At 40.3% G+C, this 18,308-nt stretch overlaps 1 protein-coding gene across 4 annotated transcripts in view; it reads right to left on the bottom strand.

The window, feature by feature from the left end:
• Rapgef4 (Rap guanine nucleotide exchange factor 4) overlaps window positions 1-10,063 on the bottom strand; it is a 281,593-nt gene extending 271,530 nt beyond the window's left edge. For 2 of the 4 annotated variants that reach the window (XM_048812490.1, XM_048812492.1), the window contains exon 1: window positions 9,673-10,063. In XM_048812490.1, the coding sequence (XP_048668447.1) occupies window positions 9,673-9,737 (65 nt within the window). In that variant the 5' untranslated portion in view covers window positions 9,738-10,063. The remainder of the gene's footprint in view (window positions 1-9,672) is intronic. The other 2 variants (XM_048812493.1, XM_048812491.1) reach the window with 2 other exon arrangements.
• Between the last annotated feature and the right edge of the window lie 8,245 nt (window positions 10,064-18,308).

The following is an 18,308-nucleotide window of genomic DNA, read 5'->3' as shown; positions in this document are numbered from 1 at the left end:
CAAATATCATCAAAGAATATTTATGAGTCTGATGTACATATGGCATCCTTACATCAGAGTCTCACTATGCTCAATTTGCCTTCAACTTTTCACATGAACATATTGCTATATCATAGTGAGGAAAATATGATAAGAATTCAATATAAAACATATCAAAAGGCTAATGATTGATAGTAATAGAAAAATCACTTAAGACAGCAAAGTCTTTGAAATTGTTGGGATTTCTAGGTGTATTAGGACAATTTTCTTATTCTAATGCTTTAGTTTGACAGGCCTAAGAGAACATTGACTCCATAGAAAGACTAGACAAATTCATCCCTGATAAATATAAACTGGCTAAATATAGAAACAAGAAGCCCAGCCTAGTCAGGGATGATCACTACTGTGCATCCACAGTCAAACGCACACACGCCATATCTTTATAATCTCGTTTAAACATAGTTCTTTTCCTGATCTGAATGGTAGTCATCCATTCTCTAAGGGTAACTTTTTTTTTCCTGAAAAATTATGATAAAGAAAAACTAAAATGGAGAGTATAGTTTATACCTTTAATAATATTTAGTAAACCAAAATTCCAAAGAGCCTTTATTTATCACTGTCACCACTTTATGAAATTCCCTGTATTTACCACCAAAAATAATTATTAATAATAAGAAAATAATACAGTATGGGTATTTTTCCAAAATAAGGCTATTTGTTATCAAAGAAAAAGGGGGCACCATATTCATTCAGCCTGGATAACCACCACAAGCACCAGCCTTATGCTATTCTTTAAAATACCTCACCCACCTAATTAGAAAAGCCCAGACTGCACTAATTTAAATTCAAATGAGGTGGCCTCTCAGTTCATTTAAGGTCTCTGATGAAATGTTCCTTCTGGAGGAAGACCTCTCTGACCATTCCCTCTCAGTAACTCCCTCAGTCTCTTCCCCTTTTCTCTGCTTAATTTTCCTTGCTGGCATAGAGGAGTATGGATTCTCTACATACATTCTTCAGTCTCCCTGTCCCCAGATCTCTTACCTCTGGCTTCATGGCATTTATTACCACTTAGCTTTTCCCATTTTTTTTTCACTCCTTTATTCCTTACCAGCTGGAAGAGTATCCATCACATGCTAAGTGCTCAATAAATGGCTTTCAGAAGACTAACTGAATGAAGGAATATCTTCTCTAGTACTCCAACCCATGAGGTTAGAATCCTTGTCCATGTTTCTCACTAACCAAAACCCTGCAAGAGTGTCTGGCACAGAAGAGCAGAAAGTTCATCTGAATGAACCAATAAACGAAAGTAACGACTAAGAGCTCAGCCTTTTCCTACAACACAGTCAGGTCCACAGAGGCAGAAAAGAGTCTGAGATAGGGAGGAGGCAGCAAGGAGAGAGTTGCCAAAAAAAGAATGGCAAGGCCACAGAAGGCAAGCTGTCCTATATTCCAAGTTTGTAGAGTTCATGAGGAAAACAGCAGAATTCAAGAATTCAACTTTTTCTGTAGCATATTCAACAACCAACCAACAACTGCCCAACAAAGGAAGCAGTCAATGGAGAGAAAAAGCAACCCTACAGAATGGGAGAAAACATTTGCAAACTATGTATCTGATAAGGTGTTAATATCCAAAATATCTAAGGAATTCATACAACTTCATAACTAAGAAAAAAACTGATTAAAAATGGGCAAAGGACCTGAATACATTCTTCCATAGAAGTCATACAAAATGGCTAACATCGCTGATGAAAAGATGCTCAACATCACTGATCATCAGGGAAATGAAAATCAAAACCACATAAGATTATCATCTCCCACTTGCTAAAAAGTCTATTATCAAAAAGACAAAAAAAAGGCTGGGGTTGTGGCTCAGTGGCAGAGCACTTGCCTCTCACATGTGAGGCACTGGGTTTGATCCTCAGCATCACATAAAAATAAACAAACAAAATAAAGAAATTATGTCCATCTACAACAAAAAAAAATATTTAAAAAAAACATGTTGACAAGGATGTGGGAAAAAAGAAAACCCCTGTACACTCTTGGTGGGAATAGTATTGGTACAGCCACTATGGAAAACAGCAGGGAGGCTCCTGAATATCAAAAATAAAGTTTCCACATGTTCCAGCAATCCCACTTCTGTGTTTAAAGCCAAAGGAAAGGAAATGAGTATATGGAACAGATATCTGAATTCCTGTGTTCACTGAAGCATTATTCATGACAATAAATATTTGGAAACAATGGAAATATCTGTCAGCAGATAAAAGAATGTGCAATGTATGCAAGTGTACTTGTGTGTATGTGTATTAAGAGATACCTACACATGGGGGATATCACTCATCCCTAAAAAGGAAGGAAATCCTGACATCTGTGACAACATGGGTGAACTTAGAGAACATTATGGTAAGTGAAACAAGCCTGGCTGAGAAAGACCAACACCACCCAATCTCACTTCTATGTGGGATGTGAAACTTGGTAGCTAAGGGTAGAAATCATATGGCTAGTGGGTGGAGGTTGAGGACATTGAATACAGATCCCCTGACCCCAAAACAGAGCTGATTCGGATATATCTGTTTTCAGACTAAAAGCAGAAAATGGTGAGGAGGCCTCGGGTACACCACTACATGTATGTGCCCTGTGTCTGAGGGAGCTGAGGGCTGGCTAAACTTTCCTTCCCTAAAATCCTAGGGAGAGCAAAATCAGCACCACAGAATTTAACTCTGCTTATATATTAGACTGTGTTGTCCTCAGTCAAGATATATATATATATATATATATATATATATATATATATATACACATATAGACAGATCACCAATTGAGATACACACACACACACACACACTTATAGGGGGAGGGGGATGTCATGTTCTCCTGTGGATTTGGGGCCACAAAGAGATGTCCCCCAAGAAGCTGCAAATAGACAGTTGTTGAGCATTAAACTTGAAAGATAACACATTGCTCACATCACTAAAAGAGATTCCTTGATGTATGTGCCTCATAATGGAACTAGATAACACTTCTGTTGAAGCTTTCTTACCAAAAAATCAAACCTGAATGTGATAAAGCTCTAGACCAAGATACCAACTGGAAAAAAAAATTTTATTTATTTTTATGTGGCGCTAAGGATCCAATTTATAGGAAATATAGGAGACAATGGGACATGTTAAAAGACACCATGGGGTACAATTAAATATCAGACTATAAAAAAGACAAGTTTCTTTAAGAAATTCATCATGAAAAAGAGAGAGAGAGAACCCAGACCTAGAGACAACTTAAAAAAACTTATTGAGATCCTAATAAAAACTGCAAGAAAGCAAGTTATGAAATAAATGGAGAAATTTAATATTGATTGGACATTTGATAGTAGTAGGAAACTAATGTCAATATTTTTTTAAGGTTTAACAATGCTATTGTTTTCTTTATAAAGAGTCTTTACCTTATACATGCTGAAATACTGACAGATGAAATAACTCTTATGTGTGGGATTTGCTTCAAAATAACCCTGGGGGCAGAGGGGGCAAATGGCATATAAATATAGTAAGATTGGCAGTGAATTGATATTTTTGGATTGGGGAGGGGTGGTACAAGAACATACTATTCTCTTTCCTTTTTATATGTTTTGAAATTTTTCTTAATAAAAATGGATTTTTTTAAAAAAGTAGATTAGAATAGAGCTAGGAAATGTCATTTGTTTCAAGAAAAGGATTCACCAGAGCTAGGAAACAGAAGGAATAGCAGAAGCAGTTGTTGGCAGAGCCCATCTGGGCCCTCTCCCAGGTAAAGAGGGTAGGTACAGGAACCTGACTACAGAGTTGCAGAGGTCACCTTGAGGAGGAGGATGCATGTGGCCATCTCACCCTGGTCCCATTATCACCTTTTCCAGTCAGGATACTGCACTGACGATGGAGATGAGATGATGAATAAAACACAGGGACCAATGTCAAGGGATGCAAAAAGAGATGTAAACAGGCCATTACCATGGAGTCTGCTTTGTGTTGTGTTATTAGAGTTGGACAAAGTGTGCTGTGGGAGCACTTTTGACCGCCATCTAACTGGAAGAGGTGACAGCCACACTGTCCTGAAGCATTTCCAGAACTGCTTTCTGATTAAAATTGAATTCCTGGACTCTGTCACTCTAGGAAAAGAATGCACTCAGCAGGCCAGAAGACCTGCTGGCAGCTATGCTTCTTAAGAATACATGAAATGTGCCTCTGGTAACCACTGGATTTCCCATGCAGCTTGCCTAGAGAAAGACTACTTAGCCAAAGGATGTGAGTGTCCACTTCTCTGACATTACAGATTTTACTGTCAAATTAATGAACTGATTTTTAAAGCCTCTGAGAGTCTGGTGCCTGTGCATCCATCCCCAGTAGATGCATTTATTCTCCATGTGCTGACAAATCAGGGTTGTAAGATTGCAAGGTCAGCCCTGAGCCCTAGGGAATTTACCAGGGTAATGTCAACCCTGGGTACCTTCCTGGGAGACATCAGCCTCCCTCAGAGATGAACTTCTGTTCTGCATGCTTCTTTAATCTTCTATACTGCTCAAGGGTGGGCCCATGTCTGATGTTTCTTTGATATTAAACTTGAAATGTCTGAGTCATCTTCTCATACCATGTGTGCTATAGAGTATTTTGGTGTTAACAAATTTGTTCCTTGATTTCCTTCATTCTCATTCAATCACATCAAAATAGCTAACATAACTTCTATTTAGAGTAAGTCAGATGCAAAGAGACAGTCCAAGAAGTATTTTGTAAAGGAAACACAAATACTTAAAAATTAATTCCTTGGCTGCTTTTAAAAGATGACAACCTTTTCCATACTTGATCATGTTAATTTCATCTTCTTCTTTATGGCTGTGACAGCCAGTGGTCCTCAAGTAATCCACTGAGGACTTCCCTCCAAGCTATGCACAACTTCTAACTAAAGGAAACAAAACCAAATTGTGAATTCCTTCCTTTAAAAAGACAATTTATTTCATCTCCAGTGGTTTTACTGTCAATCACTTAGTAAGCTTCTTTCATTTAGAGAAAAGGATGGCAAATTTTTTCTATAAAGGTTCACATAGTTAATATTTTTTAAATTTTTTTTAGTTGTAGATGAACACAATACCTTTATTTATCTTTATGTGGTTCTGAGGATCAAACCCAGTGCATCATGCGTGCTAGGCAAGCACTCTACCACTGAGCCATAACCCCAGCCCATAATATTTTAATCTCTATGGGCCACATGTCTCCCTTGCTGCTACTCAACTCAGCTACTGTAGCATGAAAGCAGTCACGGACAATATGTAACCAAGTAAGTGTGGCTGTGTTTCAATAAAACTGTTTATGAACACTGAAATTTGAATTTCATATAAATTTCATAGGTCACAAAATATTACTTTTCTTTTTATCTATTTCTAACCAACCAGGAATGTAGCCAGGAAAAGTAACCCATGCCTGTAATCCCAGCTACTTGGGAGGCTGAGGCAGAGGATCGTAAGTTCAAGTCCAGACTAGCTGACTGTCAGGAACTGTCCACGGGTTGCATGTGGGTCACCACACATGGAAGCCTCATGGATAGAGATATCTGGTGTCTGGGAATGACCAGTGGACATTTCCTCTGCTCAGTTGCCCAGGGACAATGTGAATCTCTATCCACTCTGCCATGGCCCACATAGCACCTGAGATAGGTGTGACCTGCCAAGATGTCAATCAACCTGCTGACTGCAAGACATCCCAAAGCAAAATTCCACCCTTGAAATCTTATCCCTGCCTTTGATGTAATCCCCTAAATAAACCACTGGAGCCATTTTGTCTTCGTCTAGTTCCAGAACCCATGTGGACTAGATCTATCAGGGGCTTCAATTTTTGTAAACATATTTCTGAGTATTTGTGTTTTGTTATTCACTAATTATTTGAGATTTTAAGCTTTAGGATGGCTCACACCCTCCTGGACAGGAGAAGAACCCCCAATGAGATGCTGGCCGTGACAGACTTCCCCACCCCACCCCTACCCACTCAATAGTTGACTTAGCAAGATCCTCTCTCAAATTAAGATGTTAAAATGACTGGTGCTGCAGCTCAGTTGTAGAGCACTTGTCTAGAATGTGCAAGGCTCTGGGTTTGATCCTCAGTAACATACACACACAAAAAAAGAAGAAAGTAAAAACCCTTCTTAGCTCTAGAGATATACAGGCAGCTGCCATATCTGGCCCATGGGCCATAGTTCTCAGACCCCTGCTCCATCATGATAAATACCAGCAATGATTCACCAAGACATATGTGAATATATGTGGTCCCTTTCACTTCATAGTGCTTCTTTACCAACCATGAGATCTTAAGTTCATAGGCTGAAAAATTAAAACCTTGTGGGAAAAATATTTTCACTAAAAGTAAACAATGTTCAGCACATTTTTTAAAATGCTATCTTAGAGTTTTGTTGCTGTTTGTAAGAAATATATACACAATTTTCTAAAAAACACACATAATGCAATCTTATATATCTTAAATCTCAAACAGTTAATCTCTCTGTGATAAAAAAATATTACAAAATCTAAAAGATAGTAGCAAGCTTGCTTTGATTCTCAACGTGTCTACTGAGACTTTTTCCAATGGTTTATCTATTTAAGTATTTGGTATCTTTCTGATTTCAAGATCAATAGTTGCAGGCTCTCATCTCCTCAGTCCTAGTCCTAGACCATGAATAGTTCCTACGTTAAACTCTTTGCATTTTCTTTCTTTAATCCAATCCTAACATTGGCATGTTTTCAACACACTTCCCCACATACAAGTTTATGCAGTATTATCCTGTCGATGATAACTTTCTAGGTGTGCCTCACAAAACACTTTTAAGGCTTATCTTCCTTGTGTGTTTGCCTCACTTCGATTTCATCACATAACTTTTTTAACTCCTGCAACATTTTCTATTTTCACTCTCCTTTTTACTTCCAATTTCTAGATACCCACAATGGTTGTCACTTAAATCATGCATATATTTGAACTATATATCCCACTTATGTTGTGTTCTCAGTTAAAAGGTTCCAGCATCATATCCCCAAATGGTACATAGGGGTTCATTGTACCATTTCTTCTTTTTCTGTTCGTGCTTGGGAAATGGCCATAATAAAAAGCTACATAAAAATAGGGTGTGTAAAAAGAAAAAAAATACAGCACACATTCCTATTTTCTAGATTCAGTCACAAGTGGAATTTGTGGTAGGGGAAAAAATTAGCAGATTCCTATGCCACACCTTTGTGTCTCTGCTCAAGCTGTTCCTCTGCCTGGCTTGCACTCCCTATCCTCTGCCTGGTTAAACGTCCCTTAGCCTCTGAGGTCCAGGCAAGAACCCTTGGAAAGCACCCCCCAGCAGACCTGATGACTCTCCTCTGAATTCCCAAAACACTTTACACATCTCCATTAAAGTACCTATCATCACACTGTGGTTAATTGCTTATGCAGCCGTCCTCATACCAAACCCTCTCCCGAGCCCCAAGCCAATAAGCATCCTCACTGCCCAGCACAGTGCCTGGAGGGAGGCAGGAACACTGCACTGCTCAGACATATTGAGGACAGTGAAATTCCACTGAGGGACTTCGGGGCTTCTCTAGCCAACTTCCAGCAGCAGCAGCACTCTCAACCTTTCCCCTTGCTGAAAAAATAAACAGATATATCTAAGTAAAAATGCAACTTCAAAACATGTTCCCTGAGGCCCTCTTACAATGAGACTACCACTACTAAACTACTTTTCACAGGAATTCTGACATCAACACTGCAGAAGAGGCAAGGTCATCTTAATACCATAAAATAATATTTGCATGGCACCTCACAGTTTTCAAAGCATTATAGTTTTTCTACTCTTCCATTCATCCACTTATCCCTGGGAGGTAAAACCCAAGATAGCCCTCACCTTCTTTTTGAGACACTCAAGGAAATAAAAATGTTACGTCCAAGATCAGAATTGGTGATGGCTCTGGGCCTAAAATCCTCAACTTACTGATCTGTCCATTCACCTGCCATCCACTAATGCTAGGCTCAGTATTTGTAGAAGGTGTTTTGTTTTGTTAATAGTAGGGTTTTCCCTATTATGAGTAGTGGCATTAAATTGTGAAACTATGTACTAAAAATCCACTCCAAATAAAATAATTATGAAAAGAGAGTCAAATATGTCCCACTTGTATTAATAGTGCTCTGATTTTACCATAAGTACTTATTAACTAAAGGATTTTCAATGCATTATTGACTGCTCAAAAATGACATACCATGCATTTCTTCAAACAGAAATATGCCATTTATTATCTAAAAGTTTCATAAGGAAGCATTACTATTTATAGATTAAGAGCAATATTTATAATTCACTTTTCCTGAACTAGTATGAAGCACTTATCACATTAGCAGCCTCTACAATTAAGTATGCTCTTAGTTCCTCTACATAATTCTCCGAGTTAACCATCACTTCAATTGTCTTACTATTTATTACATGCAACTCTTCTAATATTAGTATGTATTGTTTTAGACATAAATAGGACACTGCCTGCCAAAAAATCTTGCTACTATGTGGTAACTGAAAGTCAAGAATATTTCTCAGATATATTAATTTATTCAAATGAGCTACATTTAGCTTTTCTCTAATTTTTTTTTTCATCAGAGGCCTCTAACAGTGGAGCATGCACAGCATGTCACACTTCAGATTCTCAAGTTTGATCTGGTTACGAATCTGTTAATAGAAAATTTCAATATGGCAGAGCATACAAAAAAATTCACACAAATGCAAATAGAGATGTCATGCAGATAGCTGCAAGATGTGAATCATTGCCCTTCTGCATCAAACTCCAAAATTCGGCGACAGTTCACTCTGCAAGAATTCTTGCTCAGTTCTTAAAAGTTCAGATGCACCACCTTTTAATCAGGGTAATAAGCTATAATTGCTAACACACTGTGTAATGTTTACTGCTAAACCTGCAATCTGGACAAACAGAAAATTATGCTGTCAGAGCCTAGAAACAACTGCAGTCCGCTGTTACACACCGCACCTTCCCAAGAGAGCTGTCGTCGAGTTACGTGCTTCACGGTTTTAATATTTAAAGAGTAAGGGTCTTTTCGCAAGAAGCAGGTATTCAGACGAAAGCAGCCTCCCGCGTGACCTTCCTAACACAGACCTTGAGCGAGCGACTGCGGGGGCACAGAGCTATGAATTTCAGCAAGGGACTTGACAGCTCTGCTGCGTCCCTCACACTTTGTTTTCAAGAACAAAAAAAAAGAATGTTACTCTGCACCTGCCTGAACCCCCGCCCCTCCTTAAAACTTAAATTACGTTCACCCCTGATGTCTGAAAAGCCGGAAGATCGTATGTTTCCATTCTTCCGTCCCGTGATGCCAAGAGAAAATAACCCCCACCTAAGAGGGGAGCCTAGAGTCGCAGGGGCGGGGGACTGCAGCTCTGTCCCCCACTGCGTGCATTCTCCCCACCACGTGTAATAATCTCACGCAGGTGGCATCCCCGAAATGCTGGGGTCCCTGGCTGCCAGCATCTGGGAGGAGGACCTCGGCCCCTCCCCCGCTCGGGGACCCCAACCCCGCTGCCCCGCTGCCCCGCAGCTGCGCCCAGGTGCGGGACTGCGGCTCCCGGCGACCGTGCCCGCGGAGGTCTCAGGACAGGGACAAGGGTAGCGCTTCGGAACCCGGCCCGGGCTGGGGACCCTGCCCGAGATACCTTTTATCCAAGCAGGCGATCCACTCGGCAGAGGAGGAAGAATGGGCAGCGTGCGCAGCGACCATGTTGGGCAGCAGCGCGAGGTGGCCCCGGTAGCAGCGACCTCCCGCGCTCGCTCTGCCTCCGCCTCCGCCTCGCCCGCCGCACAGACCCTGCTCCTCCCCGGCGGCTGCCACAGGCCGCCCTCCCTGCGGGTTCCCGCGTCCTGCGGGGCGGGGGCTGGCGAGGGAGGGGACCTGAGGGGCGGGACGCAGGCGCCCGGAGGGCCCAGCAGCCCGCGCCGCTGCACTGCGGCGCCCAGGATGGGGAGCACCTGGGTCCTGCCCGCTGCGCGGAGGCAGAGGTGGCGACCCCGGGTGGACGGCCACCTGCGACAGGTGGCCCTAGAGTCCCACAAGACCTGGGCCCCACCCTCACCTCCCGGCCTCTGAAGTGAGGAAAGGACAGGCACCACCGGACTGCTTGGGGGTGGGAGGGATGTCAGTGTCTATATATTTTTCATACAGCAAATGCCACTAAAATGGCTGCTGCCTCTCTGTTTCCTTAGAAACCCATTAGTCTTCCTCAGCAGCTGTCAAAACTTGCTGGCGGCTTCTTGCTCACCTTTGCTGTCTTCTCTTTAAAGAGATATTGAGAAAGGGACTATAATGACATGGGAGGGGCACAAGGTGGTCTCTGGCTGTGGAATCCAGAGGATGATTTCTCCCAAAGGTTGAGGAAGGAATGGGGGGGGGGGCATGCAAGCTTGGTGGGAGGCAGGGAGGAGAGGGAAGCCAGTGAGCCAGAGTGGACTGAACAGAGGACCAGTGGTGACTGAGGGAATGACAAACTCAAAGTCACTGGCCGTGGACCCCTGACTTGCTTGGGCTTCCACACCTGAATGATGAAAAGAAATAAGCAATTAAGAATGGGAAGTATTGGGCGCCGCAGCAGAACTGAGGTTTCAGAAAAAGTACCAAGTTCCCAAGGTACTGCATGAACTTGGATAGTTGGCTGGGCATGCCATCCTTCCTCTAGGCAGGAGTGTTGAATGGTGGGCATAACTGCCTGTTTCTTGTAGGTGTTCACAGCAAATGTTATGCCTAGAAGTTGTTCAGTTACACTCTGCCAAAAATCAAATTCACCCATATGGTTGTTCAGGAACTTGGGGAACAACCTGATAATTCCACCAGCTAGAGATAACAATGTTAATATTTTAGTGCATTTCCTTCTAAACATTTGTATTTTAAAAGGATGTAATCATATATGCACCCATAAACACATACATAGAACTCACTGCTTTCATTCAGTCATGTGTTTATATATGTCTACGTAGATAAGAGTATTCACACAGATTTGAAAACATTAATATAGTTTATAGGCTTTCTTGACTTGGAATGCAAAAATGCTTTACATGTTTTTTAAAATCCTCATTGGAATTTTTTACTGGCTACCAAATATTCTAATCTAGTATAATTTATTCGTGCATTTTTAGTGAATTCTCTCACTATGAGAGAGTTGAAGATCTCCGCTGGAAATCTTTTTTGAGTTGAGGACAAGCTGTTAAGACTCATATCTGTTAACAACATGTAGGCCCTTAAATATGTTGCTTAATGTTTAAGATACATTTTTGTTCATCTAAGCAGAGGTTCAAAGTTAGGAATTTGGAGGTAGACAGTGAGTTCAAATTGCAGCTCCCTCTTCCACTAAGTGTTCGTCCTAAAATAAATTATTTAGCCTAAGACTGTTTCATTATCTGTGAAGTGGAGAAATTAATGTATCACACACGAACATGATGCTTGTAGAATATTTGACATAAATGCTAAGCATGTAGTGTGTGCTAACTTTTAGCTATTATTCTCTGTGCAATACAGATAAATAGTATGTGGTCTCTGCATTTCACATGAACTTAGTAGTAAGGATCAAGCATCACTTACACTAAAGGGCCTTCCTTAACATCCATAAATCGCAGATTTGACTGTGAAGGATATGAGGGCCAGGTCTCCCTGAGAAACACTAAAGCTTCCCGCTGAAACTATTTTAGACTTGGTGTCACAATCTTTATTCCATTTACTCTCTGCCTACCTCTGCCATTCTTCATAAGAGACTACAGATACATAGCAGTGGGTAATTATTGCAACATATACATCAACAGCACATTAATAGAGATAGAATAAGGCCCCAATATTTTCCCATCCTTAGAAATTCTATCATAGATTGGGCATTCAGTTATATCATACTGGCTTACATGATTTTGGAGGCTGAACAGTCCCAAGATATGCTTGCTTTGTGGAAGGTGGAGACCCCCAAAAGCTGGTGGTACAATTCAATTTGAAATGGAAGGTCTGAAAACCAGGAATGCTGATGATACAAATCCCAGTCCAAGCGCAGGAGAAGATGAAGTAAGAGTCTCATCTCAAGTAGCGAGACAGGGAAAAATGGAGCAAATCCTTCTTTCTTCCACCTTTTGTTCTATTGAATCTATAAAATCTATCAACAGATTGAATGATGCCTAACCCTTATTGGGGAAGGCAATCTACTTGTTTGAGTTCACTAATTCAAATGCTAATCTCATCCAGAAAAACCCTCACAGACATACCCAAAAATAATGTTTAAACTGGGCACCCCATAACCCAGTCAAATTGACAGATAAAACTAACCATTGCAACTACTCCAAATTCCTACCTCAATTTCCACTTTCTAAACACTATTTACTCTTTGGGGTGAAGAATTTTAGGTTCATGAGTCTGCTCTTTGGTATTTTTATTTATAGTCTGCACTATGGCATCTCACTTTGGAATTTCATATTATTCTACTTCAGTGCCTCAGATGAAGCTTGAAATTTAGCAGCTATGACTTAGGCTAGTGAAAATTGAATGCAGTCAACTTCCTTTTCTACATCTTTGACATTCATTCCTACTCAACCAAGGGAATTGCCTTTCCAAGCAGGCTATTCACCTGGGAGTGGTAAGGATTCCCACACTCATTAGGAAAATACAGCTCTGTGGACCCTTGGGATTTCTAAAGAAGAAAAGTGTAATTAAAACTATCTATCTGATGAGGAAATCCCCACTTAGTGGGTCATAACAGAAAGAATGTGGTTTTGATTGAAAACTTTGATGATTTGTCCACTGGGGGAATATATTTGGATTAAAGTCATTTTTTTAAAAATTATTTTTTAGTTGGACACAATATTTTTATTTTATGTATTTATTTTTATGTTGTGCTGGGGATCGAACCCAGTGCCTCACATGTGTTAAGCAAGCGCTTTACCACTGAACTACAACCTCAGTCCCTGAAGTCTTTTTTTTAAATATATCTTTATTTTATTTATTTATTTTTAGGTAGTGCTGAGGATTGACCCCAGTGCCTCACATGTGCTAGGCTAGCACTCTGCCACTGAGCCACAACACCAATCCCTGGATGAGAATCTTGAAACAATAAGGAAGGGGATATAAAAATGACTAAAAGTGTGTTTAAAGTAATATAAGGGTTATTGTTTTATCTTACTGATAAGGCAAAGTCATAATTGACTCATGCTTAGAACCTCAATAGTTACAGTATTAAATTATGTATTGTGACAGTACTTTTGCAAGTTTTAAAAACAGATTTTTTCCTTTGCTTTGCTTTTTGTATTTATGTAATTATAGCATGTAAAAACAATTAAATCAGAGAGAAGATAACTATTTAATCTTAAATGTACTTTAGATAGATCCAACTTTGGGGCACTAGAATTAAAGCAACCAAATATCATGAGAGCAAGAAAACATTTGTTTTGGGCTTGTCTTCTCTGGTGATGGTCTTTTAATCTCCAGATGCATAAAGGACTAATTTTTGTATTTCTGATGAAGAGGGAAAAGTTATAGTCCCTTATTTTACAGAAAGATGCAGTCAAGAAGCATAGTTAAAATAAACTGCCAGTTTTAAAATAAATCAGTTAAATTTTGTGACCTAATTACCAATGGAAGCAAGTTCTAAAAGAAAAGAAAAAAAATTCTCCCTCTGGAAGTAGAATTGTATGCCAGGGAAGCATACTGACGCTAAATAAAGAAAATTGGTAGTTATATTGTGTTACTTCATATGCCATATGAACTCGCCGCCTCTGGGGAGTTGGCTGTGAGAACTTGAATGCTCCATCTGACCTCCTTCCCAAAAGGGACAGTTTCTGAAGAATCTCAGAACTGGGTCATTGATATATGCAAATCATACTGGCCCATAGGACCAATCAGGCTCATCACTCCACCTCACCAAAACAATGTTTGCCCTACAAGCTTGCTATAGAGTGCCCAGTGCCATTTCCTCAAGTTGGGTTGGTAAAATGAGCATGGGCAGATGATTTGGAGTGAGGAAAATGTCAATATGTCATAGCTTTAGTTTTAGGTCTATTTTCCAATGGAGTTTATCGATTTTGTGAAATAACAAGCTGCCATTGCTTTTTGATATTGTGGAAGTGACACATAGCATATTCTTCAACTCTGAAAATCTCTACCTGTGTTTTTATATACATTTTTCACATTAATAGAGAAAATCACTATACAAACAATTTCAAGTGAATTACAGTCACCTGGAATTTGTTATCATTTCTTTTCATCTATAATCCAATACGGGCTCCTGCATATTTCAAAAATAGATTAATCGGTGACTTCCACAGAGAAAATAAGCACAGGAAAGAGAGAATGTGACTAAAAGTCATATTGATTGTATTAAATCAAGAGCACACAAAACTTGAAAGTAAAATGGAGAATTGTCATTTAGAGTAAGAAATAAAATCTTTTTTTTTTCTTTTTGGTGTGTGTTTTGTGTGCATGCTGAGGAATGAACTTAAAACTCAGGGGCACTTGACCACTGAGCCACATCCCCTGCCCTATTTTGTATTTTATTTAGGGACAGGGTCTCACTGATTTGCTTAGCACCTTGCTTTTGCAGAGACTGGCTTTAAATTCTCAATCCACCTGTTCAGCCTCCCTAATCCCTAGGATTACAGGTATTCGCAACTGTGCCTGGCAGAAGACATAATGTCTTGAATGTCTAAAATAAGAAGAAGCTGAACACTTTTGACTAGGGAACACTAATTTTTGCTTTAAAAGCATGGTAGTGCCACAGCTACTAAAGAAAACATGATTTGGGGCATTTCTCAATTGGAAATACTAGTTCGATTCAGAGGTAGATGATAACTCAGGAGGCGTAGGAAGGGATAAAATGGAAAGACAGTTTCTTTATCCACTTTGACTCTGCAGGGTACAAGACCCACCCCTCTGGGCAAGATGGACCATCCCTGCTTTAGCTCCCCAAATTCAAAAAAAGAAAAGAGCCCCTGTCTGCAATTTCTTCTGCCTATAGACCCAGAGGGTCGCAGACATGACCCAGGCTCCCCCAGGAGCCGCATATTTAAACCCTGGAAATGGAAGTGTTAATCACCTAAACCTAGGCCCTGATGTGCTTAGGACAGTTCTGTTTGTACCCAGATAATCCCACTTCCACCCCCTCAGCCTCCTCCCAATAGATCTGGGGGGTAGGTAGCATTTTCATTTCTCTATACCCATTAATTCACTCAGTCATTCAATTCAGCAAATAGTTATTGACACCTACATTGTGCCTGGCACTGTGTTAGGCATTGAGGAAAGAGCAGAAAACAAATTTTCTCCTTGCATGGAATGCTTCGATAGTGGGTAAAATGAAACACAACCAAATACACACACATATAACATGTCCAGTGAGAACAAATGCTATGAAGAACCATTACACAAAGTAGGAAATTATAGAGACAGGGAGGGGCCCTCTATTTCCCATACATAAGGTAGTCAGAAGCCTCCCAGCAGAACCTGGGACCCACCTCCACACCACCTATGCCTCCCTGGGGCACCTGCTGCCACAGCAGCCAGCAACTCCAAGACTGTAACACAGGCCCCTGTAGTTTCACTGCCCAAGGCCCACCAGTTACAGGTCTAGAATGTCTGGGTCTTTTCTCCACTTTGAAAGAGTTGAAAGAAGAAACCATAGGACCTTGTTTCCTAGGTGGTTGCCAATGTGACTGAGTGATGCAAACCTGAATGCAAAGGATTTAATTCCCCACGAGTGGACTTTGACCAGAGAGACACCCAGTTGTGGACTACTCTACAGATAATTTCCTCTCCCTCTCTCCCTCTGATGCAGTCTCCAGCCCACAGATTCTCCACACAGCCTGTATGTGTGATCAAGCCTGGGTGCTGTTATGGGCTGTATGGTGAGCCCAAAAAAAACATGCTTTGAGGGCTGGGGTTGTGGCTCAGTGGTAAAGCACTTGCCTTGCACATGTGAGGCACTAGATTGGATCCTCAGCACCACATAAAAATAAATAAATAAAATAAAGGTATTGTGTCCATATACAATGAAAAATAAATATATATTTTTAAATGCTTTCAAGTTCTAACCCCCAGTACCTGTGAATGTGACTTTATTGGAATATACAGGGTCTTTGCAGGTGTAATCAAGTTAAGATAAGGTCATCAGGGAAGGCTGTAATCTAGTCTTTTGTCCTTATAAGAAAAAAATGACAGACAAGGAGCAGGTGGCCGTGTGACATGGAGGCAGAGGCTGGAGTGATGCAGAAGGACTGCTAATGACAGAGGACAGAGGCCAGGAAGGACTCTCCCCTGGAGGGTTCTGGCAGAACACGACCTAGCCACAGTTTGACCTTGGACTGCTCACCTCCAGAACTGTGACACAATAAATTACTATTGTTCTAAGTGACCCAGTTGATAGGACTTTATTACAGCAGCCCTAGGAAACTAACATACTAGTGACCAGCTGTGTGGATTTGTACCTCCTCCATAAAGCACGAACACACAGTCCTTGCCCTAGGCTATTTTCCAGATAACTGTGACAACTAGAGACGTGGATAGGTTGAAAGATGATATTTGAGCAGATACATGAGTACAGAGAGTACTGACAGGAAAGCATCCATGCAAAGGCCCTGGGGTGGCAGCCTACTTAGTGTTTTGAGGAGCTACTAAAAGGAAGAATGTAAGGAGATGAAGTCAGAGACAGCCACAGACATGATTACTCAGCCTAATAGGCCACAGAAAGGACTTTGGAAACAATTTATTGTGTTTTATTAGGTGTAAAATGAATATACACCTTAAAGCTATGTTTTTGTGACTTTTCTTTTAACATCTGCATAGCCCAGTGTGACTACCATCCACATATAATTACAGAACATTTCCATCTCCCCAGAGAATTTCCTCCTGCTACCTTCTAGTCAATACAACATACTGGAGCTAATTCCTACTCACTTTTATCATCAGAGTTGTTTCATCTGTTCTTGAATAGTGTATAAAGAGAACCATGTAACATGTACTACTTTGACACAAAATAATCCTTTTGAGAGTCTTCCAAGATGGCATGTGTATTATGGACTAGTACTCCATTACCTGGATACATTACAATTTTTTATCCACCTTCCTACTGATGAATATTTGGGTTATTTGCAATTTTGGCCAATCATGAATGGAACTTCTGGGAACATTTATGTACTCTTCTTGGACATATGCAATCATTTTTCTTGGTATAAACCAGCCAGTATACTTTCTAGGTCAATAGCAATAATTTTGGGTTAACTTTAGTGATTTTTCAAAGTGGCTGCACCATTTTATTCTCTAGCCAGCAATGTATGAGAGATCTAATCACTCCACATCCTCACCAAAACTTGGAGTTGACAATCTTTTTAATTTTAGCCTTTCTGGTTGGTGTGTAGTGGTATCTCATTATGGTTTTAATGTGCATTTTCCTGATGACTAACGATGAACTGCTTTGCATATGCTCATGGACTACTCAGACTTCTTGTTTATGAAGTTCTTGTCCGTATTTTATATTTTTGTTATGGCCACATCCCACTTCCACAATCTGTATTAGTCATCTACTGCTATATAGCACATTGCTCTAAAACATGACAGCTCAAAGCAACTAACATTTATTATCTCACACTATTTCTGTGTGTCAGGAACCTGGGGGCAGTTCAGTTGGGTGTTTCTAGCTCAGGATCTCAGGTTGCAGTTGAGCTGTTGACTGGGGTTGGAGTTATATCAAGGCTGGACTGGGGCCAAAGACTCTACCTTTAGCTAAGCTCACTCACCTGAGTTTCATTGTGAGACATGTCTGACTTTCATTAGACTGACTTAATATTGAAAAGCTTAAAGACTCTCTACTACTCTCACTGACCTCTTAATATCCAGGTTCTCAGTGCAAAAAACCTCATCTAAAGGATGATGAAGAGAGACCCAAAGTCCCACAACTAGCTGGGGAGGCTTTGGAAGAGGGAAGTTATCCATCAAAAAATATTAAGACTCAAAGAAATAGAACTGTTTGAAATGGTTCACTTTCATTAAGTTCCCTCTCCTCCCTTAGCAGTTTCAAAAAACAAATCATGGTGGTATTTCAAGTCTACTAAAAATGGTCATTTGATCCAGAAACCTATTTATAGAAATTTATACCAAGATTAGAATCCACAATATAGAGAAAGTTTCAAAAAAGATGCTCATTGAAACATTGCTAATTACAAATCTAACTTATGGAACCATTAGAGAAACTATATATCCCCTCATATGATGCCATGAATTCATCAAAAGTGGTCATTGTGATTGCTTGGGATGGAGTATTATAGGAAATTCTTAGGAGTGTCC

The sequence above is a fragment of the Marmota marmota genome, unplaced genomic scaffold (assembly GCF_001458135.2).
Source record: "Marmota marmota marmota unplaced genomic scaffold, marMar, whole genome shotgun sequence".
NCBI lineage: Eukaryota > Metazoa > Chordata > Mammalia > Rodentia > Sciuridae > Marmota > Marmota marmota.
Note: the sequence above shows the minus strand (reverse complement) of the source record. Positions and strands in the feature narration are given on the sequence as shown.